We start from the raw sequence: 27600 nt of genomic DNA on the forward strand, positions 1-27600 counted from the left end.
GGTCCCCGGCCTTGCCACCAGCAGCCAGCCCCGAGGGAGCGATGTCCTCCGGTCTGCAGAAAATCCCGCTGCCCCAGACCCCCCCGGGACGGGGTGTCCCCACCCCGGGGCTGGAGCGTGGCCCCGGCTCGGCCCCGGTGACCGCACGGGGCTGGAGCGTGGCCCCGGCCGGCAGGGCTGGGGCGGGCGGTGAACCTGAGGCCAGCTGAGCTCATCACACCGGTATGTGGCAATTAGCGCCCAGCAGAGAGGAGGCAGCCGGCACGCCCAGGCCGCCCAGCGCGGCACAGGGACACCCGCCCCCGCAGCGCCCTGGTCCCCCGACCCCCAGCACGGGCGAGGGGGCTGCGGCACCCACGGGGCTCAACCCTGGTGTGCGGCCGGTGACCCCCGCGGCTCCGGGTGGGGGCACCCCCGGCACCTCCCGCCAGGCTCTGCCAGCCCCCCGGGGCCAAACATCCCCCAGGCGTGGGGTGGACCGGCCCTGGCTCGGTTTGGGGCACCACGGCACGGCTCGGCACGGCATCCCACTGCCTGGCGCTGCTGGGCAGGCCCTGGCTTGGTTTGGCAGGGCTTGGCGAGGGTTTGGCAGAGCTCAGGTGGGGCTCCGCTGGGCTTGTTGTGGCTTGGCACGGCCTTGGCATGGCTTTGGCACAGCTCTGGCACAGCTTTGGCACGGCCTTGGCCTTGGCCTTGGCCCAGCTCGGCATGGCCATGGCACAGCTCTGGCACGGCCTTGGCATGGCCCTGGCACAGCCCTGGCACAGCTCTGGCACGGCTCTGGCATGGCCCTGGCACGGCTCTGGCACGGCCCTGGCACGGCTCAGCATGGCTCGGCATGGCTGTGGCCCAGCTTTGGCATGGCCCTGGCATGGCTCTGGCATGGCCCGGGCACGGCCCTGGCCCGGCTCGGCATGGCTGTGGCCCAGCTTTGGCATGGCCCTGGCACAGCTCTGGCACGGCCCTGGCACGGCCCTGGCACAGCCCTGGCACAGCTCTAGCATGGCTCTGGCATGGCCCTGGCACAGCTCTGGCACGGCCCTGGCACGGCTCGGCACAGCTCTGGCCCAGCTTTGGCATGGCCCTGGCACAGCTCTGGCATGGCTTTGGCACGGCCCTGGCACAGCTCTGGCATGGCCCTGGCACGGCTCAGCACGGCTCTGGCACAGCACTGGCACGGCTTTGGCACGGCTCAGCACGGCTGTGGCACAGCACTGGCACGGCTCAGCACGGCCCTGGCACGGCTCTGGCACAGCACTGGCACGGCTCGGCACGGCTCTGGCACGGCTCGGCACGGCCCTGGCACGGCTCTGGCACAGCACTGGCACGGCTCAGCACGGCCCTGGCACGGCTCGGCACGGCCCTGGCACGGCTCAGCACGGCTCTGGCACAGCACTGGCACGGCTCGGCACGGCCCTGGCACGGCTCTGGCACAGCACTGGCACGGCTCAGCACGGCCCTGGCACAGCACTGGCACGGCCCTGGCACGGCTCAGCACGGCTCTGGCACGGCTCTGGCACGGCTCGGCACGGCTCACACTGGCCGGGCACGGCGCGGCATGTCAATGGTGCCGTAGGCGTGGCCAAAGCAGAGGGGCGTGGTTAACGCAGAGGGGCGGGGTCACATCGGAGGCGTGTCTAACGGCAGTGGGCGTGGCGGTGGGCGTGCCCCGCGGGCGGGGGCGTGGCCGTATAGAAGCGGCGGCGGCGGCGCGCCCCGGCAGTCGCGGCGGGGCCATGAACGGGCTGCAGGGCTGGTGCGCGGTGCTGGACGTGCGGCCCCACGGCGAGAGCCCGGTGAGCCGCGGCCCTCCGGGGCCCTCTGACCCCCCCGGTCCGCGGGGGCCGCCCCTTTCCTTCTCCCGGCGCTTCTGGGGGGCGGCTGGTGCCCGCGGGGGTGCCCCGGTGGGGCGGGAGGGTCCCGGGACGCGCCGTCGGTGGAGCGGGGCTGTGCCCACCCGCCACCCGGCATCGCTGCCTCCGCCTGTCGCGCTGTGCCCGGGCTCGCCCGGCAGCCGTGGGGAGGTTCGGGGGTCTGCGGGGGCCCTGCGGCCCCTCTCGGGCTCGGGGGTCCCGCTGCCGCCGGGTCCGCGGCCGTCCCATCCCCGGGACTTTCGCTGGGCCGGTCCCCGGGGGATCGGATGAAGCCGGCTGGGGCGGGCGAGGGCGGCGGAGCCAGCGAGGGACGCCTCGGTGTCGGCATTGGGATCCCACCAGCCCCCATTGCGGTTACAGGGGGCTCCCGGGAATCCCAGCCAGCAGGCGGTCCCGCGCGGTCGTCGAGCCATCCCCGGATAATGTGATTTTTGGGGTAACGCACCCCCCGAGCGGCTCCCGGGGGCCGCGGGGCTGTGGCGGCGAGAGCAGCCGGCAGCGAGTCTGTTTTGGCGCTTTCCTCCCTCGGTTCCAGCAGGGCCTCGCGTCTGTCCCTTCCTTATCGTTGGGTTTTCCCCATCGCCGTCAGCAGCCGGGCCATCGCCGCGAGGACGGGCCCTGGGTGGGGCTGGCAGCACCCCAATGCCGGCCCTGCGCCGGCGCGGCGCCCCGATTTCCCCGCGAAGGGGGCGAAACCGGCGGCGGTGCTCAGCGATTCGGCTTTTTGTTCAGGTTTTGGCAACGGGAGGGATCTCCCGAAGGCGCCTGTGGCAGCAGGAGAACCGCGCCGGTGCTCGGCCGCCTTCCCCCGCGCCGGCGGCCGCCCGGCTCCCCGGCCCGAGCCCTGCCGGGTGACTCAGCTCTGAGTCTCCTTAGGAGAGTCCTAATTCCCCACAGCTTTCCCGGCCTTATAAGGAGCGATTGCAGAGTTGGGCTCGTTTGGCTAATGGGTTATTACGGTGATAAGCGCCTCTGTAACGCCGGCCATCTCCAAACACCGGAGCTGTTTGCTGCTGATCCTTGGCAATACCCTCTGGGTCAGGTCAGGCCTGTTCTTATTTAACAGTCGGGACAGACGGACGGACGGAGCGCCTTCCCCGTGGTTGCAAAATGCCGGCGTCGGGATCGCCGGCTGTGGGTCCTTGGACGGTGCCGCCTCTCTTCCACCTGGGATGCGGTTGGGATTTGCGTGGTTCCCTCTTCCCCGGGAGCAGAGTTAGTGCCTCTCCCTCCAGCCAAGCTTTTCCCAAGTGGGGTTTTTTGGGCTGGATGATGAAAAACAAACCAAAAGATTTAGAATCGGCTTCAGCGTCCCTGAAAGCCCGTCCCTAGTCGTCCTGGCTGATACTGCTCGCCCTCATTTCCAGGGGACCCGGCTCTTGCCGGGTGGTTGGACCCAAAGGGTCGCCGGGTTTTTGGGAACGCCTCCTCGAAGGGAGCGCGGCCGTCCTGCCGAAAAGCCTCCGACTCCTGGCGCTTTGCTGCAGCCATCACCCAAACCTGGCAAAGCTCTTCTGATCGCGGTTAATTCCCGAGGCTGGTAGTAAAAGCTGTAAACACGCGGTGCCGGGCTGGGGTAACCCTTGGGGTGCACGGTTGGGGTGTTAAAGAAGCGTTTTCTGTATGAGGTCGGTTTTTTCCATGCGGGAGACGAGTGCGAGGCACTCCGTCGTCTTCCCAGCACTGGCCACATTGCAAAACCCTCCTGCCTTCCCCGGAAAATAACAGAGGGGGCCTGAAACCTGCTGCCCCCTCCGCTCCGGGGCTGTAAACAGGAGGCAGAGCGGATTCAACGCCAGCCTGGAGGTAAAGGAGCAGGGTAGGGGAGTCCCCACGGCTCCGCTCCTCCTGCCCCAGCCGAATTCGGCACCTTGCAGGGGCAGGTTGCCGTGTGCCGGCCGCGGCGTCCCTCTGGGTTGCTGCAGCTTCACGTCGGAGGAGCTGCTTCTCCTGGAAACTGCCCCGGCGCCGGCAAGGAGCCGATGAAACTTTGGCTGCAGGACGGTAAGAGCAAAGCCCAAAAATAACCGTGCGGCAGCATCGCTGGGGACTGGCGCGCCGGCGGTGCGTGAGACGAGAGCCAAATTAAGTGCCTCTTCTCCTCTCCGCCGTCCGCCCGGCCCCGACCAGGCGCAGCTCACCGCAGCCGAGGCTGCTGCAGACAAACAAGCTGGGCAGGGAGGGGTTTGCTTTAACCCGGCTGCGCCTTCCGCCTCCTGCACCTGCCTCGGCCTCCTTAAAAGCATTCGCTGCACCGAAAAGCTGGTTTTCTCCCCCGGTGGTCCGGAGAGCCTCGCTCAAACATCCATCTTGTGTCTCGCCATCCCTTTGTCTGCTCCGTGCTTCCCGGCGTGGAGGAGGATGGAGATGGAGGAGCCTTCCCCGCCGGCATTTGCATGGGTGGTTTCCTGGTTGTTTGACCCGAGGTTTGGTAGCGCCGGTGCCAGTTGGGAAGGCACCGGCTGCTCTTCGCTTCCTGCCGCAGCCGGTTTGCGTCGGCTCGATGGCGGGTTTATCCAGGAGCAGGTTTTTTTGGGGTCTGCTGGGATGGAAAGCGCCCACGTGCTGACTCTGGGTAGTTTTGGCTGCGGGGATGGAAATGGGCCGGTGCTTGTTTCTTATCGCAGCGAATCTTCCCCGGGTGAGCGATTTCCTTGGCAGCGTCCCACCCTCGCGCGGGCTTGACGGGACGGGGACGGCGAATGCGAGATCCTGATGCTTGTAAACAAAGCTGCGAGTAAGGACGCGTGAAGGGACTGACGTGCTGCCGGCGGCTCTGCCGGGCTCACGCTGCGCCGAGGCTGCTGCCCTGCCGTCGCCAGCCGCTCCGTGCTCTTACCCCCGGCCTCTCCCTGTGTCCCGTTTGCTTTAGGCAGCACGAAGATGATGGGTGATGCTTTGCGTGCAGGCACTGCCGTGAGCCATTTTCCCTGCCGTAGAACCCTGACTGCTTCTTGCGTCTTCCCAAAACCACGGAGCACGCTGCATCCGGCTGCTCTCATGTTTTGCTGACCAAAGTTTCCAACTTCTTGGGTCTTGCCATGGAAAACATTCCCTGGAGTAAAAGTTGGAGACAAGTATCTGGTTAAACGGTCAGCGCTGCTGAGTGCTAGCAGAGCCCAAGTGAAGTTTCTCTTGGATAATTGTCTTAACGGGGGAACAAAGGGGTCTGGCCACGTGTTTGAGATCCGTAGGAGGGCTCCTTGTTTCCCAGGGAGCCGGAGTTTGTGCGAGCAGCATATACAAAATATTTTGGAAACAAACAGATGGCTTGTCGAGACTTGGATGGCGAGGAGAGCACTTGGAAGCGGGGAGGCAGAAATACCTTGACGTTGCTTTTGGAGAACAGGAGGCTGACGTGGCCGAGGTGTGGCGAGGGGCGGGCGCCCGGCGCTGCGCGGGCACCTACCCTGGCTCCGCGGTGCTGCCGCCCGAGAGCCCGCTGCCGTGGCCGTCGCGTGCTGAGCAGCTCCCGCTTTCAGGGTCGCTTTTGATAAGGACCATGAGCGCCGGCTGCCTGGGTGCCGGTGAGGTCTGTCTGGGATAGGGGGGTTGTGCTGTGCCATGGGTGCGCGGTGCTGGTGTCGAGCTGCAGACAGAGAGTGGGCAACCCCATGGAGCGTTTTGGGTGTCCGTCCGCTGCTTTGGGGCTCTTTATATGCTCCAGGCATCTCCTCGAAAGCTTGCTGAGCTTTGCACGGTGCTGGACGCGGCTGAAACGCCTCTTTGGAGGGTGGCACTGGTAGGAAGGCTTTGGGTGAGGAGTTAAGTGGTGAAGGCAAACCGGGTCCGGGCTGGAGCCTCCGTGGATGCTCGTGGCCGCGAGCCAGGGAGTGCCCTGCCGCCGGTCTCGCTGGCTGCCGCCGAAATGGGCTCCGCTCAGCCGGGGCTGTGCCGGCAGAAGACGGGCAGAGCCGTGGGGGAGCGTGGCCGTCGCGGTAGGGCAGGGGGAAGGATGAATCTGGCAACGTCCCGGCACGCGACCTGGGAACGGCTGCTTTCGCCCTTCTCGGGGGCTGCTACCGAATGCCGTGCGTCGGCCCCGCCGTAGCCGATCGGGGCCATGACTCCTGGCAGAGGAGGGCATGCATGAAAACGAGCCCGGCAATCGCTTCTCCAGCCCATCTGCATTACCTCAGCCTTGGCTGGGCCACGGCTCCTCCAAGCCCTGATGAGTTTGATAAATGTAGTTGTCGTGCGCTCACTATTACTCACTTTAATCCCGGCGTTACTTCGCAGGCTGCAGCTCAAACCGAGGGGGAAGGCGGCTTGTCCGCGCGTCTGCAGCGATGCTGACCGGGCTCTCGACTCATACCGGAGCTGGATGTAAAAAGACTCTCAGGGACTTATAAAACTAAAACCCGCCTCTTGTTTTAGGAGAGCGTGAAGGTGCTGCGGCTGACTCTGCCGAATGACCTTCCGGGCGACAGGCGCGAGCAGGCGAAGCAAAAGGTAGGTCTCCCCCATGGCTCGGTGTGGAGTTGAAAATACAAGTTTGTGAGTTAACTTAGGGAGGGGGGAATGGGCATTTGGTGGAGGATCCGTCGCTTTACACCTCGTGAACTAGAAAACTCACCTCCTGGTCTGTTAAACATTTCGGTGCCGGTTCCTGGGACTGTGCTCAGCACTGCGTTCCTCTGCGAAAGCGCACGATGCTCATTTGACTGGAGCCGGGCGAACCGTTCCAGCCAGTCTCGCCTCCCTGAAAGCCCTGCTGCTTCTGTCTCTTGCAGCCGGTGGGAAAAGCCTTCGCCATGGTGGCCAACAGATCCAGCAACGGTCACTCCCTGGCCTCCGAGTGCATCAAATCCAACGATGGCGATGAGGAGATAATCAAGGTACGGTCCCTGGCTCCCCGGCTTTGTTGCGAAGCAGTCTTGTTTAATAGCTGGGGCTGGAAAAAAGGTTTTGTCTGAAGCTACACCAGCAAAAAGCTCCCCGGTTTAGCTCCTGACCGGGCAGGCAGGAGGCTCGGTGCAGTGCTGCTGGCTGGCAGCACCAGCTCCGTGGGCTTCCCCGGCGCCGGGGGATGCAGCGTGACCTGGGGCAGCTGTGGTGGGTCTGCGGGGTGGGGGTCCCTGCGGAGCTGGGCTTGCTGCTGGCATTACTGGGCTGGCCGGAGTCGGGATGGCCTGACCCGCTGCCACCGTCTCTCCTGGGCAGGTTTATCTCAAGGCGCGGGCCGAGGGCAGCATGAACCACGAGGAGCACGTCAACCAGCTGAAAAGTGAAGTTCGTTACATTCAAGAGGTAGTTAACGTCCACGGGGGGCTCTGGCTTGCGCGCCGCTGCCTGAACCCGCGGGGGCTTGCGGCGAGGGTCCGGGGTGCTCTGCTTCCCCCGGGGACGTCCCGCGGGGTTTCACGTGGCGGGCAGCGATGCCCGCGCCGGCTGTGGCACTTGGGCCCCGGCTGAGCCCCAAGCACTCTGGCAAACTGGCAGCGGAGCTGAACTCTCCAGTTTGTTGACTTGCCTGTACAGGGCAGTAGTCTAATCAAGCGCCATAAATTAATTCAGCCTGACTAATTGCTCTGCTATATGGACTGAATTTGAAGAGAATTGCGTGATGACTTTCCCCCAAGGCTGTCCCCTGCATGCCTGGGTGCGGCACAACCGGAGCCTCTTGTTAAAAGGCAGTTTCTTTGGTATGTCTCATCTCCCAAAGTAAACTGGATGATGAGGCTCTTGGAAGATTAACCCTTTCCTCTGCTGCTGGTGGGGATGTTATTTCTGCAGAGCTGGTTGCAAGGCATGGAAGCGGTTGCGTGCATGTTCTGGTCTGGGCAGCTTGGCCTTAAAAAAAAAAAAAAAAAAAAAAAAAGAAAAAGAGAAAAAGGGGAAAAAAAAATATTCAAATTTGGGTTTGCTCTCACAGGGGAGTTTCTTTGCTGGGTGCTGGCCCCAGGGAGCAGCAAGGGGCAGATCTGGTAGGGCAGCCTCCAGATCTTTTACGTCATCCTTCTGACTCCTCTGCCAAAACGCATGTTTTTTGCCCCCCGAAAGAAAACAGCCTGTTCCCGCTGCCTCCTGCCTGCAACCCAGACCTGCCTGGCTCCCGCCTGCCCAGGGCCGCAGCGCTCCGGGGCTGTTGCTCACCCAGACCTTATCTGGCAGCCACCTGGATGCTGCAGTTTTTGTGCGTGATCCTTCCCACTCCTGGGGCTTCGACTTCAGCTCTTCTGATCTGAGCTTTCCCGTAGCTCCCCGCAGCTCGGGTGGAAACAGGAGTCGGGTTTTAAAAGGGCCTCTTAGCAGTGGTTGAGCGGGACTTAGACCTTGTCTGGCCGCAAAGGCTGTACGTAGCCCTATCAGAATGGCTGAAGCAGCGTAACTGTGCAGTACGACTTAATCCTGCATGTGAAAACCAGAGAATAAGCTAAACCAGTAAGTCACAGTGGCAGTACCAGTCTGTCCGCATCCAGGAGAAGTGCCCTGCGCTAGGTCGTGGTGTCTGGATCCAGCTGGATCAAAGTCGCGGATCGCTGTCCCCGGGTTAAGGGCTCGACCGCTGACCCGGCAGCCGCACGTCGTGCTCTCGCCTTGTCCCTTGCCCTGCTGCTGCCCGGTCTCCAGCAAACTGCTTCGCCCCAGCGCCTCGGGCATCTAAAATCAAGGGTTAGGGATGAAGCCACGCTGTTAATGCTTTGAGAAAGCTTTTCTTTGAAAAGCGTTGGGGCAGCGTTTGCTGTAAAAGCCTGTAAATCATTCCTCTGGCTCACTTGCTCTGACTAATTCGAGTAGCTGCAAGTCAAGACTGTACTTGTCGGCGTCCTGCAGCGTGGCAGAGAGGGAGCTGGGGAACAGCGAGGGTCTTCTCAGCACTTCAAAGGTGAAGTCAATGACTAATGCATGAAAAATCAGTAGCATCTCCAGATTGTTGCTTTTTTTTATTTATTTTTTTTATTTTTCTTCCCATGACGTGTGGGACAGCTGCCTCGCAGGGATCGTATCTGCCAGAGACGGTGCTGCTTGCAGGCAGGGCTGTAGTAAAACCAGGGGGTCAGGCTGGCAGAGAAGCCATCGATTGTGTATGGGCACAGGGCATCGTAGCAGCCGCCGCGCCTTCGTTTGATTTCTGTTAGGCTGGGTGACGCTGTCCATGCAGATCAAGCTAAATTGACTTGCCTTTGCCAGGCTAGAAGTTCTTTGAAGAAGCTGCGGGAAGACTTAAGTAGTAAACTTGAGAACAGACAAGGAGATAAACAGCATGCACAGGTAACGGGAGCATTTCTCGGGCGTTAAATGACGTTGACTTATTAAAAAGATGTCATCTTCGGGTCCGGAAAATGATAGAAGGGGCCTTAAAGATTGAGGCGCTTGTGGCGAATGAAAGCCGCGTTGGCACCGTTTACAGGCAAAATTCGAAACCCACACAAGCACGTAATGAGGAGTCAGTAAGCAAAACGCATTGGCTGGCCAAATGCACTATTGCATGTTCATTTGCAGAAAAAAGCCTCGGTCTTGAGTTGCTGCGGTGCCCCAGAGCGAGCTGTCTGCATGCGACTGCGCTTTCGCGCGAGCAGCTGCGCTGGCCGGCGTTACATCCCTGTCCGTCTGTCCTTTGCTTACATAGGTCGTGCTGGAAAAGCAGAACGGGAGCTGGCTGTACCCCGAGAGGCTGCGTGCTGATTCCTGGGAGGACCAGGTATGGAGCTAAAGAGGGGGATTTCAGTGCCATGGAAAGAAATACCGGTTCTAGTTCGATATCTTCCTCCCAGCAGGTAACTTCGAACCTGTTCAGCAGACGACCAGGCACTCCTGCAGCAGACTCTAGTCTTTTATCAGGGTCAGATCAGAAACAGAATGCAGCTCTATTAGAGCAATAAAAACGTGCATAATGGGTTTTTAAACCTCTGCACACGAGAGCTTTTTAGCAGAAGGGATAACAGGAATCTTAAGCTGGTAAATATTTCTCCAGCTCTTCATCTTTCCCCTGGCCGGGGCAGATGCTCTGAGCTGGGGTTTCGGGCTGGGTTGCTGTGGACCTGGTTCACGTTGCGGGGTTTCAGGTTGCCCAAGCGCGGATCAGGGTGGCATCCTGCAAACAGGGCTTGGAAGGCAACCAAAGGATAGTGTGCACGTTATCTTGAGGGCTGGAAGCTGTCGCTCAAGTGTGGGAGGTGAGGACGGGAGCGCCTTTCGTTTTTTCAAGCTGAGAAGGGATGTTACCAGGCTTTGTCACCAGCAGCGCTGCCCACGTTGGGGCGGAGGGCTCCTTTGATACCTCCCGACTGCTCATCCTCTCCTGTTACCGTCTCCACAGGAGGAGGACTGCTCAGGTGAAGACGTGGAAAAGATCCGACAGACGGCAAAAAGGCTGTTCACGAAGCTGCAGGAGGCTGAAAAGCGCCATCAGCTGGAAAAGAAAGCCTTTGAGGTGATTACGCTGCACACTTCTCTGCTGGGAAAGTGTGATTTTATGTTATTTTGGTATTTTTTTTCTTTTTGGAAGTCTGAGGAGCTGCATGGGCACGCGAGTTTGGGCTGCCGGAGGTGTCTGGCTTCTTGCAGAGCAGCGGGCTCAGTGCGTGCTCTTAAAATTCAGCGGGGAGTCCAGACCTGGCCAAACCCCAGCAAACTGCCTCCCTGGTTGCCCAGAGGAGTCCGAAGACATAAATGCTTTCCCAGTTAAAAATCACCTAAAATAAAAGCGACAGCCCGGTTGGCAGGCCGTCCCCCCTAAACTCTGCCGAACCTTTCCGGCCGTAGCCAGGCTCGGTGCAAGAGAGGGGTGTTTTGCGGGGAGGGGACTGCCGGCGCGTCCCAGCGGGGCGAGCGGAGACCACGTCTGCGGTTCCCAGCCACGGTGCTGGGCTGTTGCGGCCGTGCTGGCTGTTGTGGTCTCTCTTGGAGCTCTTCATCTGCGGGGCCGTTTGCTGTAGAGAGGGGCGAGCTGACCGGGAGGCACCCGGACCCATCGCGCGGGTCTCCTCACCTGCCGAGCGGTGCTGACGAAGCTGCCACGTTCGCTTTCCTCCCTTCCTCAGCCCTGGTGATTAATTGTCCCCTTCGGTGTGTTTTCTAGTGACTGCTCATGTCCCGGATGGGCTGGGCCTGACCGCGTCACCCTGCAGCTCCAAGCGCTGGTGGCAGCGGTGACGTCCCGGCTCGCATCCTGTCCTGCAGACCAAACTGGTCCCAGCAAGCCTGGGGGGTTCCCTGCAGCGGGACGGGGGACAGCGTCCGCTGGGGAAGTGGGTTTGAGTGGCGACCGCTTCCTCCGGCGCAGGGACGTCCGCCTGCCCGCAGCGGTGGCACGTGCCCCAAGGACATGTCCTTGCGTGTAGGAAGTCGCGTGGTTTGGTGGCATTTTGGGGTCTTCGGTCAGCTGTGGTGCTGACTGCGGGCTCTGAGCCCGGGTGGAGATCCCGGGGAGGGCAGGGATGGGTGTTCTGGCAGCTGTTGATCCTGCCAGCGCTGTCCAGGTGTTCTCGGTGTGCCTTGTTGTCTGAGCCTGCTCTCCAGCTGGCGCGGGGACCCACGGGGACACCCTTGTCCCTCTCGGCTCCTGAGCCGTTGCTGCTGGCTGCCGAGGTCGGTTCCTGGGGCAGGTGGCCTGAGAGGAGCCTGCGAACAGCCCCAGAGCGCGTGTGGCTGGGAACGAACACGTCTCTTGCGTTTGAGGAGCCTTTATTGCTACAGCGTTGAAGCGCTCGCTCCTTTGAAGTGCTTTGAAGCCGGGGAGCTTTCTGAAGAACCTCTTCTCTCTGAAGCATGTCGGGCTGTTTGCTGAGACGCCCGGCTGCCTTCAGCAACATCTGCCTGCCAAGGCTTCGAGCACCGGTGCGGCTTCAAAACCTTGCTGGGGAGAAGGGCGCCGGCGGCTCGGGCGTCCGGGCGCGCCAGGGTCGGGGGTAAAGGCATCTCCGTCTCCTTTGCAGAGGATGGTCTCGCAGTACCAGGAGGAAGCGGAGCAGACGAGCTCTGCCCTGCGGAGAGCGGAGAAGAGCGTGGTGGAGAAGGAGGTGGAGGTGGATGAGCTGCAGAGACTCCTGGCAGGGATGGAGAAGGTACCGGCCCTGAACCCGTGGCGGGGCTGGTGGGTTTGGTGGAGCTGCCTGGTCCCGCTCTGCTGGGGGGAATGGGAAAGCCCGGCGGTGATGAGTTTGGCAGTGCCCAGCGCAGACCCCCCCAGCAGGTCTTGGACCGGCTGCAGGGTACCCACCTTACGGAGGGTTTGACTTCCCAACGAGGTTTAACCCAAGAGCATCGGGCAAAGCCAGCTGCTGGGAACGGCTGAAAATCGACTGTTGCTGATTTAGACTTGCATTTCTCAGGTCTAGAAGATCTGGCCGGGCTGTGCAAACTCTTCCAGGTATCCTGGAAACGAGTGCACCGTCTAGACAGCCGCCCGGTTCTTCTTCTCATGGGGGCATTAACACAACCTCCAGCCTTGACTTTTTTTTTCTTCAGCTGTGGTCTGCTCATAATAACATTAAAGTCATAAATCTAACAGTGCAGTATGAGCATGAAGTGATCTGGGACTGCCTTCCCTGGCCCGACAGCAGGGAAGGAGATGGGTTGGTGCCTTGCCTGTAACCTAGGGGTAAAGGAGTGGGACGTCTGCTGTCGGTCATCTCTGCGGCTGCTCTTGCCTGTCTGTCTCTCGCATGTAAATTTAATGCTCGTGAAAACAACCCGCAGATCGAGCGGGGAGGCTGAGCTGAGCCTGCCTGGCTCCCTGGGTGTTTGTAGTTCGCTGCTGTGCAGCGGAGGCCAAGGAGCATGTGTTGCGACTTGTTTCCGTGCGTGTAACTCGGGCTCTCGCTCTGCCGCAGGAGCACAGGAGTTTGCTGCTGAAGATGAAAGAAGGCGAAGCAGAGCTGGCGAGGCTGAGAAGCGTGGAAGGTGACAAGCTCGCCGAACAAGACCGGTGAGGCTTGGCCTCCGGCTCGGCTGCCAACTCCAGAGCAAGCCCACGCCGCTGGGTCGGGGTGTCAGCTCGCTGGGGCATGACTGCACATTCCTGCGAAGGGCGTGCTTGCTCTCTGGCTTGCAAAACAGCACCCTACTCCCAAGAGCTGACTAATCTCCAAATACCTCCCGCAGTTTTGCCCTGCTCCGAGAGATCCGGAGCTCCGGAGCTGGGCTGCCCGGAGACCTCTAGCGGCCCCGCTGCGGGCTGGGAGCTTGGGGCAGGTCCTGCCCTGCTTAGGGAGCCTCCGGAGCAGCCGATTCTCCCCGTAATGTTGGATTCGTTCCACCCAGCCGGTATCCGTGTGCTCCAGGGGCTAATTGGCAATGGCTTGTTTCTGGAAGGCCTTGTTTGTGGCCTGACTCTTCCTGATGTTCCTGTGTCCCTGCAGTCTGTGGCTGCTAGTCTTTGTGGCTCCTGCTTGAATAGGTTTTGTCTCTGCCTCTCCTTACCTCGTCTAGTCAAAATATTTCAAGACCTGTGTGGCTGTAGGGGAGACCTGGCTGATAGAAGCTGCTCTGGGCATAGCTGGGTGGGTGCTCCCTTCCTGGGCAGCCATCCGAGGGCTCCTGGACTCTTGTCCTCTCCTTTTCCCAGGTCAGCCCAGCTGGAGAAGGAGGTGGCCATGCTGCGGGAGAAGATACACCACCTGGACGACATGCTGAAAAGCCAGCAGCGCAAAGTCCGCCAGATGATCGAGCAGGTGAGAGGAGCGGGGCTGGGGCGGGAGGGTGGATGGGGGAGAGCCTGGGAGGACTCAGAGGGGACTTAAAAAAAAGAGAAAGGAGAAGAAAAGCTGCTTGGAAGCAACGAATTGCTGGTTGGTGGGGCTGAGTCCCTTTGCAAACCAAAGGGACACAAGTTCAAAGGCAGCCCAGAGCCCTGTCCTGCAGCGGGAGTGGCCCCGGGGCGACAGCCCGAAGGGCTGCGGCGCGAGCTGCCCTGGGCCGGGGAAGGTAATGAAAGAGAGTGAAAGCAGCGCTGTGCGCCCAGCTTGGCCCGCTGAAAGAGTTAAATCTCAAACTGTGTGAGCAGAGGCTCCTTCACCTGGGGCTTAATTCTCAGACTTAATTTGAGGCTTTTTTTTGATTGGTTTTTATGCAGACCTTGGAGTTAATGGTGTGGGTGTTAATAGGCAGAAGGGTGGCTGGCTAAGCTGCCCTTCTTCCTAGACGTTTCTCCAGCCCAGCCATACACGAGAGGGGTTTTCAGCCGCTGTGAACTTTTCTCTTACAGCTCCAGAACTCCAAAACGGTGATTCAGGCCAAAGATGCCGTGATCCAGGAGCTCAAGGAGAGAGTCGCTTACTTAGAGGCTGAGGTGCGTCTTAGCGGGGCCGTTTCGGGGGGTGCACAGGGTCTGCTCTGAGCTGAGACCCTCTCGTCGAAACCTCCCGGTGTGACTGGCTTTGCGCGCCTGCGGGTCGTGGCTGGGTTTCCTCGCGACGATGAGCTTTGCTCTGGGCAGAGCGGCCGACAGCAAAGCCCTTCCCTTGCACTGACAAGGGAAACGTGCCCTCCGCAGCCCCGAGGGCTGTGCTGGTTCCCCGAGCTGGTGTGATGGTTTCCCATGCAGCCGGAGTTGCTGGAGCAGCTGTGAACTCAAGCCGAGTCTAAAATAATCTCATCAAGCACAATTCTCTGGCAGCAAAACCCTTCTTGCTTACAAAGCTGCAGCTGAATGCGTGTGTGTCAGAAATTAAAATGGCATTCCAGCCTCTAGGGTTGTAACAAGTGTCAAACCTCTTTCCTTTTTTGGATAAAAACTGAGCCTGCATCGGCACTTCTAGCATTTTCTTCCTTCCTCAGTGACTTATTTTGCTAATTTCTGCATAGGAACGGTGTGTGTGAGCACAGCCCTCCGTGAACCCAGGCAGAAAACAGACCCAGCGAGAGAGATTGTGTGCTGGTGGGTTTCTGTTGGGTGTTCAGCAGGTCTTACAGACCATCCCGGCGCTCCTTTTGGCGAGCAGTCCTTATGTAGGGCTGGATTTCATTTCCCTCAAGAAAAAGCTGCCCCATTGCAAGAGATTGTACTGGAGCATTCCTCGGCGAGTGATCTGTGTGCCCGCAGCCCGCCTGTCCCCAGCTCCCCGTCGCTAACAGTGGCTCCGTCTCTTGCAGAACCTGGAGATGCACGACCGCATCGAGCACTTGATCGAGAAGCAAGTCAGTCGGGGTGGCCACAGCTCCAGAGTGCGCTCGAAGTCGGAGTATGTGAGCAGGTACGTGGGGAGCACGTACCCTCCGGCGATGGGGGGGGCCTGCCTGGCTGCTCAGCGGCTTCATCTGCAGGTCCACGTCTTATCTGGGGCAGCAGGAGCTGCAGTCTGGGAGATGATGCTGGGCTCAGGGATGCTCTTCTGGAAGCGCACTGTATTTTTTTTCTGTTTGCAGAGGGGTCTCAGTTCCTGCATCCCTCCTTCAGGGGAGTACAGGGGAGCAGAGGTCCCTCCTGTGGGCGGTTTTGGGGGGAGCCATCACCGACCAGGGCTGGGGCAGGACCTCTCCCACAGGTTTTCCCCCCAAACCCCATCCAGTTCTTCTGTCCGAACAAATCCTTTCTCTCTTGCAGCAAAAGGCTGACGGGCCCCAAGCCGCTGCCTCTCATTCGAGTAGTGGAAACATGAGCTTCGAGGGCCAGTCCGAGCTGAAGACTCTCCCCTTATTATCGTTGACTGGATTTCCCTGCTTGACTGCCGTCTTCTGGCCTCTGTGCTCCCGGAGTCTCCCCGGAGCTGTCGGCGGAGGGCTGTGCCCTGGCGAACTGCGGCAGCCGAGGACAGACGTAGCCGGGGCGGTCCTGGCAGAGGAAGGAGGTTTGCGAAGCGTCCACATTGCTGTCCCCACTGGGTTCCAAGGTCACACGGATGCCACACGGACCAGCCGGCCCCGGCGTGGACACGGTGGCTCTCTGGCTGGAGAGCCAGGCTCGCTTTCCCTGGTCAGTCCTGGGTTTGCCGGGGTTGCTCTGCGAGAGCAGCCTTTGCCTCTGAAGGGCCTCGTCCGAAAAGAGCCCCCCCTTCAGCTTGCAGCTTGCCAACATGGACTTTGGCAAAGGTTTAACCTTTTTTGGTTTAAAAAAAAAAAAAAAAAAGATTCACTCTTACAAAGAAGAAAGAAATCCTCCTGAAACCGGACTCCTTCCTACAACAAAGCCCAATGCGTGACAAGTTGGGAGCCTCCACCTCCGATCTCCAGCACATATCTGGCTGCTCAGGACTTGGCAAAGGCTCACGTGGCCAAAAATCAGTGTATCACCATGCTTTTCCCAAAAGCGTAGAGAAATTGTACCCGACATACGTGTAGTGTTTAAACCCAGAGGCTGTTTGGTTTGTTACCTGTATTTATTTCAATAAATTATTGGTGTCTTCCAATGATGTGGTGACAGGCATGATTGCTGCTGTCCACCTCCACGGGAGCACAGTTGAGGACCGCCTGCCCCATGTTTGAACTGGAAAATACCAACCAGCTTCCTCTGGGCTTGCCAGTTATTACCTGTCTTGTGTGCGCCCGTGCTCAGGAAAGGAGCTTGGGTACATCTAGAGGAAAGTTGTCGGCGTTTGTACTGACCATAGCGGTGAGGAAATGTGCTGTAAATACACCTCGCGACTGTTAATACAAAAATACACGTGCCTTAATCCCTCCGACTGTTGTCGATTGAATAGCTGTGAACAGCGTACTGGGCTGGGGCGTGGATTCGGTGGTGTGGGCTGCGCCGTCTGGGCTCCCTGCCTCTTGAGGCGGCAGTGCACGCTGCCTTTTCTCTGCTTTTTTTCCTCGCTGGTGTGTCAAACTCTGCCAAACATCACGCTCCCCGTCCTGTGCTCCACGGCAGCGAGCCGATGCTGCGCCCAATGCCTTCAGCACCGACTCCTGTGGTGGTGAACGCCGCGGGCTCAGCTGGCTGCTTCTGGATTGCAATTACACGGTCCCCGATGGCGGCCCTCTCCACGCAGCCTGTCCCCAGCGCCTGGGGGCGGCAGGCGGCCGGGCTCAGGTCGAGGTGCGGCTCCTCGGCCATCCCCGTAGCGCTTCTCCGAGGGCTTTGGGGAGCAGCCTTGCAGCGGTGCCCCTCGTGGGGCGTGAGCCAGGCTCTGGGCCGGAGCCTGCGGCGTTTCGGAGCCTCCCTGGTGCCCCCGCCTCCACGGCAGCCGGGGCCCCTGCTGTGACAGAAGGGGGCCGCAGGGAGCGTGGGCCTGCCGTGGCGCATCTCCCTGGGACGCCCTCAGGGCTGGGGTGCTGTTGAGGCCTGCGGCCCCCCGGGCCCAAGCCGGCCCCTGGCCCGTGGTAAGGCCTCGCTGCCGCCTCTTATGAGGCTGTGTGACGTCACAGCAGTGACGTCACAGTGCAGCGCCGCCGGGCACAGCGCGCCCCCCCGTTGCCACGGCGACAGCGCGGGCGCGGCACTACAACTCCCAGAAGGCCTCACTTCCGCCGCGCAGGACTACATATCCCAGCGCCCTCCGCGCCCGCGGGGGCGGCGGGACTGCATTTCCCGTCGTCCCCACTCCGAGGCGGGTGGGCGGTGCCCTACGGTGGCCGGCGCGGCGGCCGTCGCGTGACGGGCCGGCCGGGCGCTGCTCGCCAAGATGGCGGACGAGGAGGGCGAAGGGCTGCCGCGCTCGGCGGCGGCGCCGCACCGGAACGGCGGTGAGGGGGCCCCGGCGGGGCCGGGCGGCCCCCGCGTAGTCCGCATCGTCAAGTCGGAGTCCGGCTACGGCTTTAACGTACGCGGTCAAGTGAGCGAGGGCGGCCAGCTACGGAGCATCAACGGCGAGCTCTACGCCCCGCTGCAGCATGTCAGCGCCGTGCTGGGCGGCGGGGCGGCCGACCGCGCCGGGGTGCGCAAGGGGGACCGCATCCTGGAGGTGTGAGTACGGGGGGGCCGCCGCCCCGCTGCCGCCCTGCCCTGCCCTGCCCGGCGTGGGGGGCTGCCCGCCCCCGCCCCGCTGCCGCCCCCTCCGCTGCGGGAGGGCTGAGCCTCGGGGGGGGCTCCCTCTCACTGGGGGGGTCCTGAGGGGGCTGAGCCTCTCTGGGGGATTGGGGCGTCCTTGCGGGGGGGCTGAGCCTCTTTGGGGGAGTCGTGAGGAGGGGCTGAGCCTGGCTGGGGCTTGGAGGGGGTCTTACGGGAGCCTGTAATGGGGGGCTAGGCCGGCTCCCTCTCGTTGGGGACGTGGGGGGGCTTATGGGGGTGGCTGGACCTCACTGGAGGCTTGGGGGGCTGGCTCGTTCTCCTCTCAGCAGGGGCTTTGGGGGGGCCCCTGATGAGGGGGCCTGGTCTGGTCTTCTCTCACTGGGGGCTTTGGGGAGCCCTTACTGGGGGGGCTGGGCCAGGTTTCTCTCACTGGGAGCCCTTAGGGAGTCTGGCCTCCCCTCACTGGGGACTTTGGGGGCCCCTTATGAGGGGGCTGGGCCAGCCTCTGATCCCCGGGGACCCCTTCATACAGAGGGGGGTGTGGGCTGTCTTCATCCTCTCGCTGAGGATTTTAGGGTAGCTCTTTTAACAGGGACTTGTGGGCCAGCACCTTCCTCCCTGAGGGATTTGGGGGACCCCCTTGGGGTGGAGGGACACAGTATCCATGTCCCTGAAGGCGAGGCACTTGTGTTTTAGGGGGTTCTCTAGAGGATCCCCTTTTTTGTGGGATGTGTGGAGGGATTGAGGGTTGCAGCCTCGGGAAAGAGCCCTTCTCTTGGAGGGTGAATCCGGGGTCCCCTTCACCAGCTCATCCCTGGGGAGATTCTCCCCCGGCCTTTGTTTTTGGGGGCATCCCTTGGATTGCAGAGCAGGAGGGGCTCATAGGCAGCAGAAATATCTGTAGGAGCCACATCCACGGATCTGCCTCCCCGCAGGGACCCCGGCCGGGAAGGGGCTGGTGGAAGCGGGTGGCTGCCGTGGGGAATTTGCCTGGGGAGGCGCTGAGCTCCTGGAGAAAAGCTGTTCCCGGGAGAGATCCCTGGTGAGGAGGGGAAGTAGGTTAGGAGATGTGAAAGGAGGTGGCTGGAAGGAAGGGGGGAGAGAACAGGGGGAAGGGCCCGTGGCTGGCAGAAACTGGTGCTGGGCTGGGTGAGCTCACGGGTGCCCTCGCAGAAGGCTGGCGTGGGCCGGGACGAGGTGTGCGAGGGTGCCAACGCTCCTCCGGTGAGTGGGCGCCTCGGTCTTCAAGGTGGAGACCCTCCTGGGGAGGGCAGAGGGCTCCTTTGGGCGAGGCAGGGTGCTTGCTGGAGCTGGTGGCCTGCCGTCCCCCCGGCAGCCATGCGGCTTTGCAGAAGGCAGCAGAGATGGAAATGCGCGCGCAGGGATGGGACCGGCTGCGTGGTTTTCCTTCCTCTCGGTCACTGGGACCTCGGGTTGTCCAGGGCTGTGCGGTAGCTGTTTCTCGACAGCAAGAGTTGTAATGTGAGCCTGAAAACATCTTTCCGTGGGAATGTTTCAGCTGTGTTGAAGCTGATCTTCCTCCCCCCTCCAAAAAAAACCCATTAAACTTTGAGCCCATGTTTGTGGACTGACATCGGTTAAATCTCTTTGAGGGCTTTCTGTAGCCTCAGCCTGTCGAGGTGTGTTTTTCTTAGCATGTTCCCCTTCATCTTGTGGTTCTTGGGGTTGGTTCTGCCCGTGCTGAGCTGTGCGATACCTCCTGATCCTTACGTATTTGTACTTCATGCTGAGTTGGTTAAGTTCAATTACTTATTAATTACAGGGATTTCATAGCAGCAGGAATGCTTTGCTGCCAGCCTTTGCAGGCTGCAGTGTGTGAAGGACAACAGCATGTGTTTGGGCCCAGCAGAGAAGAGCTGTTCTGACTAGCCCGTGGCTAGAGAGCTGCCCGTGCCCTGCAGAAAGCTTGCTGTTGGGATTTGGCTCTCTCCCATGTGACCCAAATACTTTATGCTTTGATTTTTCTGTGCAGAAGAACCGTTCGGGGGTTGAATTCTGCACCTGGAGGATCTACTTGAGAGAACAGCCTTTATTGACCGAGGGGAAGTATTTTGTATGCGTTGCAAGGTGCCGAGCCGAAATTCTCCCTTGTGCCCGCTGTGGGGAAACACTTAAAATGCCGCGTTTGAAATCAGAGGTAGGTTTTGAGGCCAGTGCTGGAATCGGGGTTTGGTCCCCAGTGTCTCGGCCAGTACGAGGTGAGGAACTGACCATTAGTCTGTCACGACACCACACAGCGGTGTTTGAAAGAATTAAGACCTGTAGATAACGATGCTTAATGAGGGGGCACGAAGGGGGTTTGCTCAAGGCTCTCTGTACCCCTGGCTTCCTCCTCCGTGGGGCAGGGAGCAACTGCGGCTGGAAGGATGGGGGATTTCCTCTTGCTTTATCTGCCACTTCTCATCTCCAGGGAGAAGTCGCTTTTAATTTGCTCGTCTATCTTCTTGTAGCACTGCCAGATTGGCTCTTACCCTTTTTCAATATCGCCTATCGCTTTTGTTAACCTGGCTGCATAAATCAGCCCCAAAAATATTACATACCAGCCATGTTTTGGCGGCGTGAAGACCCCGTGTCTCTGCACGCTCTGCCAAGAGGACGCTAATTCTCCCTGGGTCTGTTAAAATCCAACTCCTGCAAGTAATCTTAGCACGGTTGTGAGTTGGAGTAGAAAACAATAAAACAAGACTCCAAAAATAGCTCTGATTTCCCTTCCTTTCCACAGCAGCACCCTGCGCACAATGGTGGGGGCGGCGTTCCCCGGGAGGCACGGGGGCCCATCCGCTGCCGCCTCCCCGGCACAGCGATGCCGGCGCCCGGTTCATCTGCCCGTAGGACCCACGGCGGGTTCGGCAGTCGCGGTGAACTTGGGGAGAACCGAGCTGTGGGTCTGGAGCTGGGGAGTGGGGCTTCGGGAGGAACTGCTGGCCCCTCGGCATCTTTGCAGATCTCGTGTCGTGTTTGAGTGCCGAGAGCACGTGCAGGTTAGGTGTTCTCTGCACGGGCTCTTTATGTCCAAGTGCGGTTTTGTTTCCAACTCCGAACAAACTGGCCTGGGGGAGAGTTTTTTGGAGCAAGAGCCTGAGAGACGAGATTCTTCCACTGCATGGCCTTGATGGAATTACTGTGGCTGTCGCTGCAGAGTAACGGGGTGTTTAGCACGTGGTAACTTGTCGGTGGGGTCTGTCACCCCGCATCTCTTCCCCAGCCCGCTCTGGACGTGCATGGTGCTGCAAGAGCCAGAGACCTCCCGTCCCTGCACGGCTGAGGGCTCCGGCCGCAGTCACAGCAGTGTGGTTTTCCTTTGCCAAGTGGAGTGCAACCTGCGTCCCCGTCCTCACCCAAAACCAAAGGATGTTTCAGGTGTTGTCTGAAGGGTTATTTAGAGTCCTGTCCTCCCTACGAAGTCCTTTCTTGCCATCCTTTACTGCATCACACTCCCCTATCTAGCATCTAGCTCAGACCTCTTGCTTTCGAAGGCTGGTTTTGCAACATAGCTATGGCGTGCTCGCTAATCTTCTTAGCTGGTTGTGTGTTTGTGGGTGTTGAGGGCATTGGAGACAGACAATGAAAGCTAATTTAGTTCTTGATTATCACCCTGAATGACAATCATAACTAATCTTGACAGGAAAGAAAATCTCACTAGCGTTTGCTCTGTTTGCAGGGAAGCTCGCTCCAAAATAATTGCACAGATAAAGAAGGGATTTGTTCTCAATATTATTGAACTGTGTGCAATGGAAAACTGGCCCGATCCAGGTGTGATTGCGAGGGTAGGGGGGTACCGTACCCCCCCAGACCAGAGAATTGGTCTCCATCACTTGTTCCTGCATCACAGAAACGTCTGAAACGGTCGCAGCGCCGGCTGCTTCAAGGGAAGGTGTCGTACCCCTCTACGGGTCTTGATGGAATAACCCCCGCCGGAGACGGCTTCTTCCTAACCCTTGTGGGGAGCCACTTGTGCCTGCTGTGCGGGGTAAAAGGCATTTCCCTCAGGAGATTAAACTCTTTATCTCCCCTTGGTCAAAAGTCTAATTTTGTGTATCGACTTGGGGTAGAAAAAGCTGGTTCTGCTTTGGAAAAGTCCGGAACAGTCTGTAAAAAGGAGGCGGCAGCTGCGTGCCCTGCTTACACGCAGCATTTTGCTGCTCGCACAAAGGGCGCGTTGCCAGAAAATCCTTACGAAGTGGTCAGCAGGCTTTACCTTGGCCAAAGTCTTCAAGGGTGCCTCTTTCCTTGACCTCAGACAGTTTAGCGAGTGGATTGAGTCGGTGTTGGAAGCTTTATCTCACACGCCTGGATGGTGAGAAGGTGGAAGACGCGCGGCCCCCTCGCTGCTTCAGAGGTGGGTGGTTGTTCTGCTGCGGTCGCAGCCATAGGAACTCACGAAACGTGTTGAGTTTGGCTTGCAGCCTGGCGAACCTAAAATCCCTCTAATCGCCAGCTGATAGATATCTTTCCTCCCCCACCTCTTAATCACACCGTCTTCCCAGTAGCATTCCTGAACTTACCTCAACCTTTCCGGGTTCCATCCCTCGCTTTCCTGCGTGCATTTCCGGAGCGTTTTACTGTGGGTCAGCATCTCTCCCTCCCTTATGAACAAGGCTGCTGAAGCGCGGGGGGGAGCGGATTCGCCCGGTTAAGGCTGTAGATTAGAATTGGGAATAACTCCGGTCTCCTGATTGCGCCTTTCAGCCTGTGCTCGGTGTGCTCAGCAAGGCTGGCGTTGGCTGTTTGAGTGAAAAACTGCAAATGTATCTGTTCTTTCTTGAGAGATAACAGCGGTGGGTAAATGAAGAACCCTCGTGTGCTGGGTTTTCCATTAAGCGTACAATTAGATAAATGCAAGAGCCTTTTTATCTACCCTGGTTTAAGACTTCTGCAGTATATTTAAACAGAACTCTATATGTGCCTAGGAACGGGTGCGGTGACTGAAGCTGGAGAAATTTAAACCCGTTTCCGCTGCCTGCGCTCTCTGCTCCTGCTTTGTTCGGCTCAAGATAACGAAGCAAGTGGGTCAGTCCCCGCAGGCTCGGTGGAAGCGGCCGCCCCGCTCCTGATGGGCAAGAGCTGCTGGGGATGTGCTGGACGTTGGTGCCCGGCGTGTTGCGGTGGCTTTTTTTGCACCCATCGTTTCCCTTCCTTGCTCACCAGTCTGAGCGCTGAGGAAGCAGCAGTGGACAAAATGCAAGGCAGGGGAAGACTTTCCTTTTACTGGGGTTCAAACCTGTGCTTGCAAAATGCAAGCTGCAGGCCGAAACGTCATTGAGAGGCCTCGTGAACACCCGTGCTCCAGGTTGCTGTTGGGCTGGGATGTTTCGAAGAGCTGGAGCGCGAGACCCTGCCGGGCTCCTCACTGACGTCTCTGGAGGAGCATCTTGTGACGGTGGTTTTCAGCGTGTGGTCTGCAGACTCCTCGGAGGCTCATTGATGTTGCTTGGAACTCTGCGAAAGAGCGTGGCTGGGAAAGCAAAGCTGCCGTCACAGGCTTGAACTTGGTCGTCAGCAGCTTGAACCGAGACGGAGGAGAATCTGGGTCTACAAAAGGAGCAGATAAAAATCATTGCTTTGATGTCGGTCAGAAAGGTTATGCTTAAAAGTCCAGCTCTGTGCTAGCACCGGGGCTTGCGGTCTAGCAGCCCTGTCCATCTCTGCTCTTATCGGGGCGGCTTTGCTGATGGTTCAGGGAAGGAAAACCCAAGGAGGCCTTGACCTAGATGGTGTCTCCTCTTGCTGGTGTAGAAGCTGATTGCAGTTAACTGCTCCTGAGTTTCCAGGGTGGGTTTGATACAGATTTGGTTTCTGAAGTGTCCAAAACGTTGTTCCTTTTTCAGCAAGACTAATAGCTCAGTACTTGTTTGCTTTTTGGTAATATTTAGTTTTTAACCTTCTGAAATGTTAACATTCTTTGTCTTCTTTCAGGGTGTTTCAGAAGCGTTAATTTGCAAGGAATCATTGCTCTCGTGATTGGAGCGGGTGAATGGCAGTCGCACTGTTTGCCAGAGCAATGCGTGTAAATATGCACAGGGACGTTAAAACTTCCTAAAAATGTTGTAAGAGGCTTCTGTGAAAATGGTAATTATCCCAACCTCCTTCTGGTCTCTCCCACATCAGAGAAATAGGAAAGGTCACTGGAATTGCACACACCCCAGTGTCTTCCTGGGGTTTTTTAATCTGTTTGGAATAATATTGGACAGGGTCTGGATTGCTTAGCTGTAAAAGAGGAAGGCTGGCTTCCCTTCTTTTGGGTGATTAGAAGCGGGGAAATACTGCTTCGGCCTCAGCCGAACAGCCCTGGGCTGGTTCAGTTTGAGGAAGGCTTGTGCCGACGGCCGTCTGGCTTTGGGGCTGAGCAGTTCAGGGCTGGAGCGGGAGAAACACGCTGCCTGTCGGGGAAACCGTTTAGCTTGAATGGTCTCGGGTGTATCGTGCAGCTGAGAAACTTAACACTCCTCTGGGATAAGCTGCAAGGAGCTGGGTCTGTTAAAGCTGCTGCGGATCGGTCGGGCGAATATGTCGCTCTCCTGAGGAGTGGTGGAAGGAGCTGGCACCGTCGCAGCGGCTGCCCCTTTGCAAACGCACGCCGTAAGGCATCGTCGGTGGCGTCGCATGGAGCTGTTTCGGTGTTTGGCATTAGCTGGATGTGAGAAGGGAGAGCGGTGAAGACGATAAAGTACCTGTTTCTGCAACTGCTACAGCAAGCCTGGAGAAGCTGTCCTGCACTGCTGTGTCCAGTAAGCTCATTAGCTGTTCATCTTTATTTCCAGAGCCTCTCCTGAGGAGGCTGCTGATCCCTGTGGTGACTGCCCTTGTTGCTGGATCTCGTCTTCAGCACTCTTCTTCCTTCATCAGCCCTTCTCAGAGCAGAGAGTAATCTGTCACCGCTGCTGTTGTCTCAGCACTGCACTTAAAATCTCTCCCACAGCTGAATATTGGTGAGAACCGGTGTGCTACAGAAGAAGCAGGAGTGCAGGGAGCTTCTTGATTACGTATTGAATTTTATGGGCTTAACGTAGAGCCCTGGACAGAGCTGGAGCCAGACGTGCCTTGAGCCAAGTGTCAGGAGCTGGGAGATGCGAAGCGCTGGGTGGGGGGACATGGGCAGACCATCCCCATTGAGAGACAGGCGACGCGTGAAGTTGTGGTGCGACTAGCTGCGGCCAGTATTGCTTCTGAGGCCACAGCGACACAGCAAGGCTCTTGCCAGCCTGGTTCTGTCGCACTGGGGTGGGCGAGTGGTGCGATGCCAGACGGATAGAGCTGTGCTTGTTTAACGCAGGTTTTGCTGGTCTTGCCTTGACTGCGGAGCTGGGCTCTGACTTGTGCTTTGCCGTGGTGGCCCTGCTGATAGCGTGGGATGGCTGAAGGTGCTCATCTGCTAAAAAGCAAAGCCTTAAAGATGACTTGAGTAGTTTCTGGGATGTTTTTCCTTGGACGGTTTGTCGGCTTGGTCAGTACTTTGCCTGAACAACGCACAAAGGCAGGCTGTGGTCTTAATCTCCAGGAAGCTTATTGCAGACTTTCTTGCAGTAAATTTCCTTGTCGTCTCTTGACAGACAGATAGTTGGGAAATTTTAAGAAGTCTTTGCAGAAAGTGAGTCATTCGGTGTACAAATGGGAGAAGTGAAATGTTCTTCTCTGTGTCTCGCGGATCTTGCTCGTTAGCGTTGGCATGATGGGGAATTTTGCTTTGTGGAACGTGTGCTTCGTCCTCAGGGTCTCCCGGTGTTTGCCAGCAGTTCCTGTTCTTGCCAAGAACACTTGCTGATGGGTGTTCCCGGGTTCAAACGCAGATGGTGAGCGAGACGTTTTCTGCACTGCGCTGGCGGAGAGAGCAGGTTTGGGGGACCGAGCGAGGTGCTTCAGCAGCTCATCTTCCTTCCAGCCAGGGGACCGTGCCAGCCCGCAGCTGCTGCTCACCGTCTTTGGGCTAGTGCTTTGGAAACTCATTCTCAAAGAGGCTTTTAAATTCATTACGGTGAGCAAACACTGGTCTGCTCTGCCCCCCAGCATGTATTTTTTGTGGCAGGAGCTTGCCGAACCACAGGCTGAAGATCTTTTGTTAAGCATAACCTGCTGTAATTCCCAGAGCTTGGCTTCCCCCGTAGCAGCAGGCAAGCCCCGACGGGCGAGTGCCGAGGCTGGCCGCGCCTGATCTCGCCCCACGCGTGCCAGGGTTTCTGCCCTTGCAGTGGTGTCAGCGGGCAGCAGAGCGTGCCGCTGCCTCGGATCGCAGTCCGGAGTCTCAGCCCAGGCCTGCCTTGGCAGGCGTCTTTGCCGGCGTGCTGGACTGTGGGCTGCGGCCCGGGCGTGCGTTCCTTCTGCCGCGGGGAGACGATTGCCGACAGAAACGTGGTAACGAGTGATTTAGGGTTATGTTGTCTTCAGCTCAGCCAACGTGAGCACTTAGTCATGGCGAGTATCGAGCTAGGCTGACCATAACCAGCACCAGGAGGAAAACTGCTTCTTCCCAGCTCCCTGGGGGATGGCAGGAGTCTTTGGGAGCTGCTTTGCAGCCCTGTTTGCCAGAGGGACAGCGTGCAAAGGCTCCGCATTGCCCAGTCCAACAGTGCACTGAACAGCTCCAGCATCGCTTCTACCCACCGACTTCAGAGCTTTCCTGCGGTAACCTTCCTGCGAGGCAGCTCGCATCCCCGGCGAGGCGAAGAGGAAGCCGGGCGTCGAGGGAAGGAGACTCACCCACCATCCTGCAGCAAAAGGTGACAGAACCTCATGCTCCTGGTTTAACCACATCCTCGTTTGGTGGCAGACAGCTGAGAGAAGGGATTTGTCGGGGGAGGCTGCTCTTCGAGTGCTGCTGAAGTCTGGCAGGCCTGGCCGGGGGTTCCACGTGCCTGGCTGCGGTCTCCATCCTGCAGCGGTTTGCTCACCATGAGCAGAGTTCTCCTCTATTTCCCCTCCGGCGCAGAAGAGAGCCGTGTGCCATCTGCAGTACCTCCTCCGTGGAGGGAAGGATTCGCTGGATCTGGTCGTCATCTGCCGCTGGAGTACCTGGACGTCCTTTCTGTAAGGTGTGGCGGGACGCAGCCCTGCGGACGCAGCTCTCTCCTGGGACCATGCGTATCCCCTGGAAGGGAAAAGGTAACACCTGGATCTTTTTTCCGACTCCAAATGGAGGCAGAAGCTTGAGGAGCAAAGTACCCGAGTGTCCCGTTGTCTTGGGAAAAGTGCATTCGGCTCTCAGATCCCGCAGGTGCGTGGCTGCGTAAACAACGCGTCGTTCAGCTGTGCTCCTCTCGCCGTGCCAGCTGCTCCTGATTTGCCTGTGTCGTAGGATTTACCGTCCCCTTTCTTCGTCGGTTCATCGATGATGATTCCAGCCTGAGTTGCTATGGTGACTTCATTGCAAAGGTGCGAGTCCTCCGGCCCCACGCGCCTGCGGTACCGACTGCTCCTGCCTACTGCTTGGCACAGCGCAGGGGCGAGCAGCGCTGCTATGAAAGCAGCATCTGATCTTAGAGAGAAGCCTGCTGGGAGCGACGGAGAGCCGGCAGCGGGTGTTACCGGTTTTTTGTGAATGAAATGATGCATTGCAGCATTACTGTCGGGAGTCGCAGGTCCTGTCCTCGCCCCCTCCCAGGATTTGGTTCGGGGAGGAAACGGGTGGCAGCAGAAGTCTCCAGGGGCTGAGGAGGGTGTGGGAGAGGAAGAGGAGGAAGCCGGCAGCGTGTTTGTTCTCGGTCTGCTGGCAGAAGGGAGAGCGCAGTGTCTGAGGTCTTTGCTGGTGGGAAGTTAAGCTGAGGATCTAGTTCCAGCCTAGCTGGGGCTGAGTAACTAAAAACCAGCCTTGACTTTCGTGGACTAAGCGGCGAGTCCTGCAGCCCGGGTCATCCAAAAGCCCCTGCTGCCAGCCGGCGG

The 27600-nt window shown here is 59.0% G+C and overlaps 2 protein-coding genes across 12 annotated transcripts in view; both read left to right on the top strand.

The window, feature by feature from the left end:
- The first annotated feature begins 1703 nt into the window (after window positions 1-1703).
- Window positions 1704-15935, top strand: TUFT1 (tuftelin 1). 2 transcript variants are annotated; one of them, XM_075175871.1, is made up of 13 exons: window positions 1704-1796; window positions 6252-6326; window positions 6608-6712; window positions 7038-7124; window positions 9009-9089; window positions 9448-9519; window positions 10138-10251; window positions 11756-11884; window positions 12653-12747; window positions 13387-13492; window positions 14026-14109; window positions 14913-15013; window positions 15364-15935. In XM_075175871.1, exons 1-13 carry the CDS (start codon window positions 1737-1739, stop codon window positions 15416-15418), a joined length of 1164 nt encoding a protein of 387 aa, XP_075031972.1. In that variant the 5' UTR covers window positions 1704-1736; the 3' UTR covers window positions 15419-15935. The 2 variants fall into 2 exon arrangements, with proteins under 2 accessions (XP_075031972.1, XP_075031973.1); XM_075175872.1 differs by lacking the exon at window positions 9009-9089.
- Window positions 15936-17352: 1417 nt separating this feature from the next.
- SNX27 (sorting nexin 27) overlaps window positions 17353-27600 on the top strand; it is a 34720-nt gene continuing 24472 nt past the window's right edge. For 2 of the 10 annotated variants that reach the window (XM_075176180.1, XM_075176181.1), the window contains exons 1-2: window positions 17353-17659; window positions 25438-25517. In XM_075176180.1, coding sequence (XP_075032281.1) covers window positions 17381-17659; window positions 25438-25517 — 359 coding nt within the window. In that variant the 5' untranslated portion in view covers window positions 17353-17380. Of the gene's footprint in view, window positions 17662-24516; window positions 24657-25437; window positions 25518-25550; window positions 27094-27600 lie in introns of those variants that run through there. The other 8 variants (XR_012677628.1, XM_075176182.1, XR_012677629.1 and 5 more) reach the window with 7 other exon arrangements.

The sequence above is a fragment of the Calonectris borealis genome, chromosome 29 (assembly GCF_964195595.1).
Source record: "Calonectris borealis chromosome 29, bCalBor7.hap1.2, whole genome shotgun sequence".
NCBI classification, from domain to species: domain Eukaryota; kingdom Metazoa; phylum Chordata; class Aves; order Procellariiformes; family Procellariidae; genus Calonectris; species Calonectris borealis.

Coding starts and splice junctions, on each gene's coding strand:
- TUFT1 (XM_075175871.1), top strand. CDS start 1,737: ATGAACGGGCTGCAGGGCTGGTGCGCGGTGCTGGACGTGCGGCCCCAC. Junction 9,520..10,137: donor CTGATTCCTGGGAGGACCAG/GTATGGAGCTAA, acceptor CCGTCTCCACAG/GAGGAGGACTGCTCAGGTGA. Junction 15,014..15,363: donor AAGTCGGAGTATGTGAGCAG/GTACGTGGGGAG, acceptor TCTCTCTTGCAG/CAAAAGGCTGACGGGCCCCA.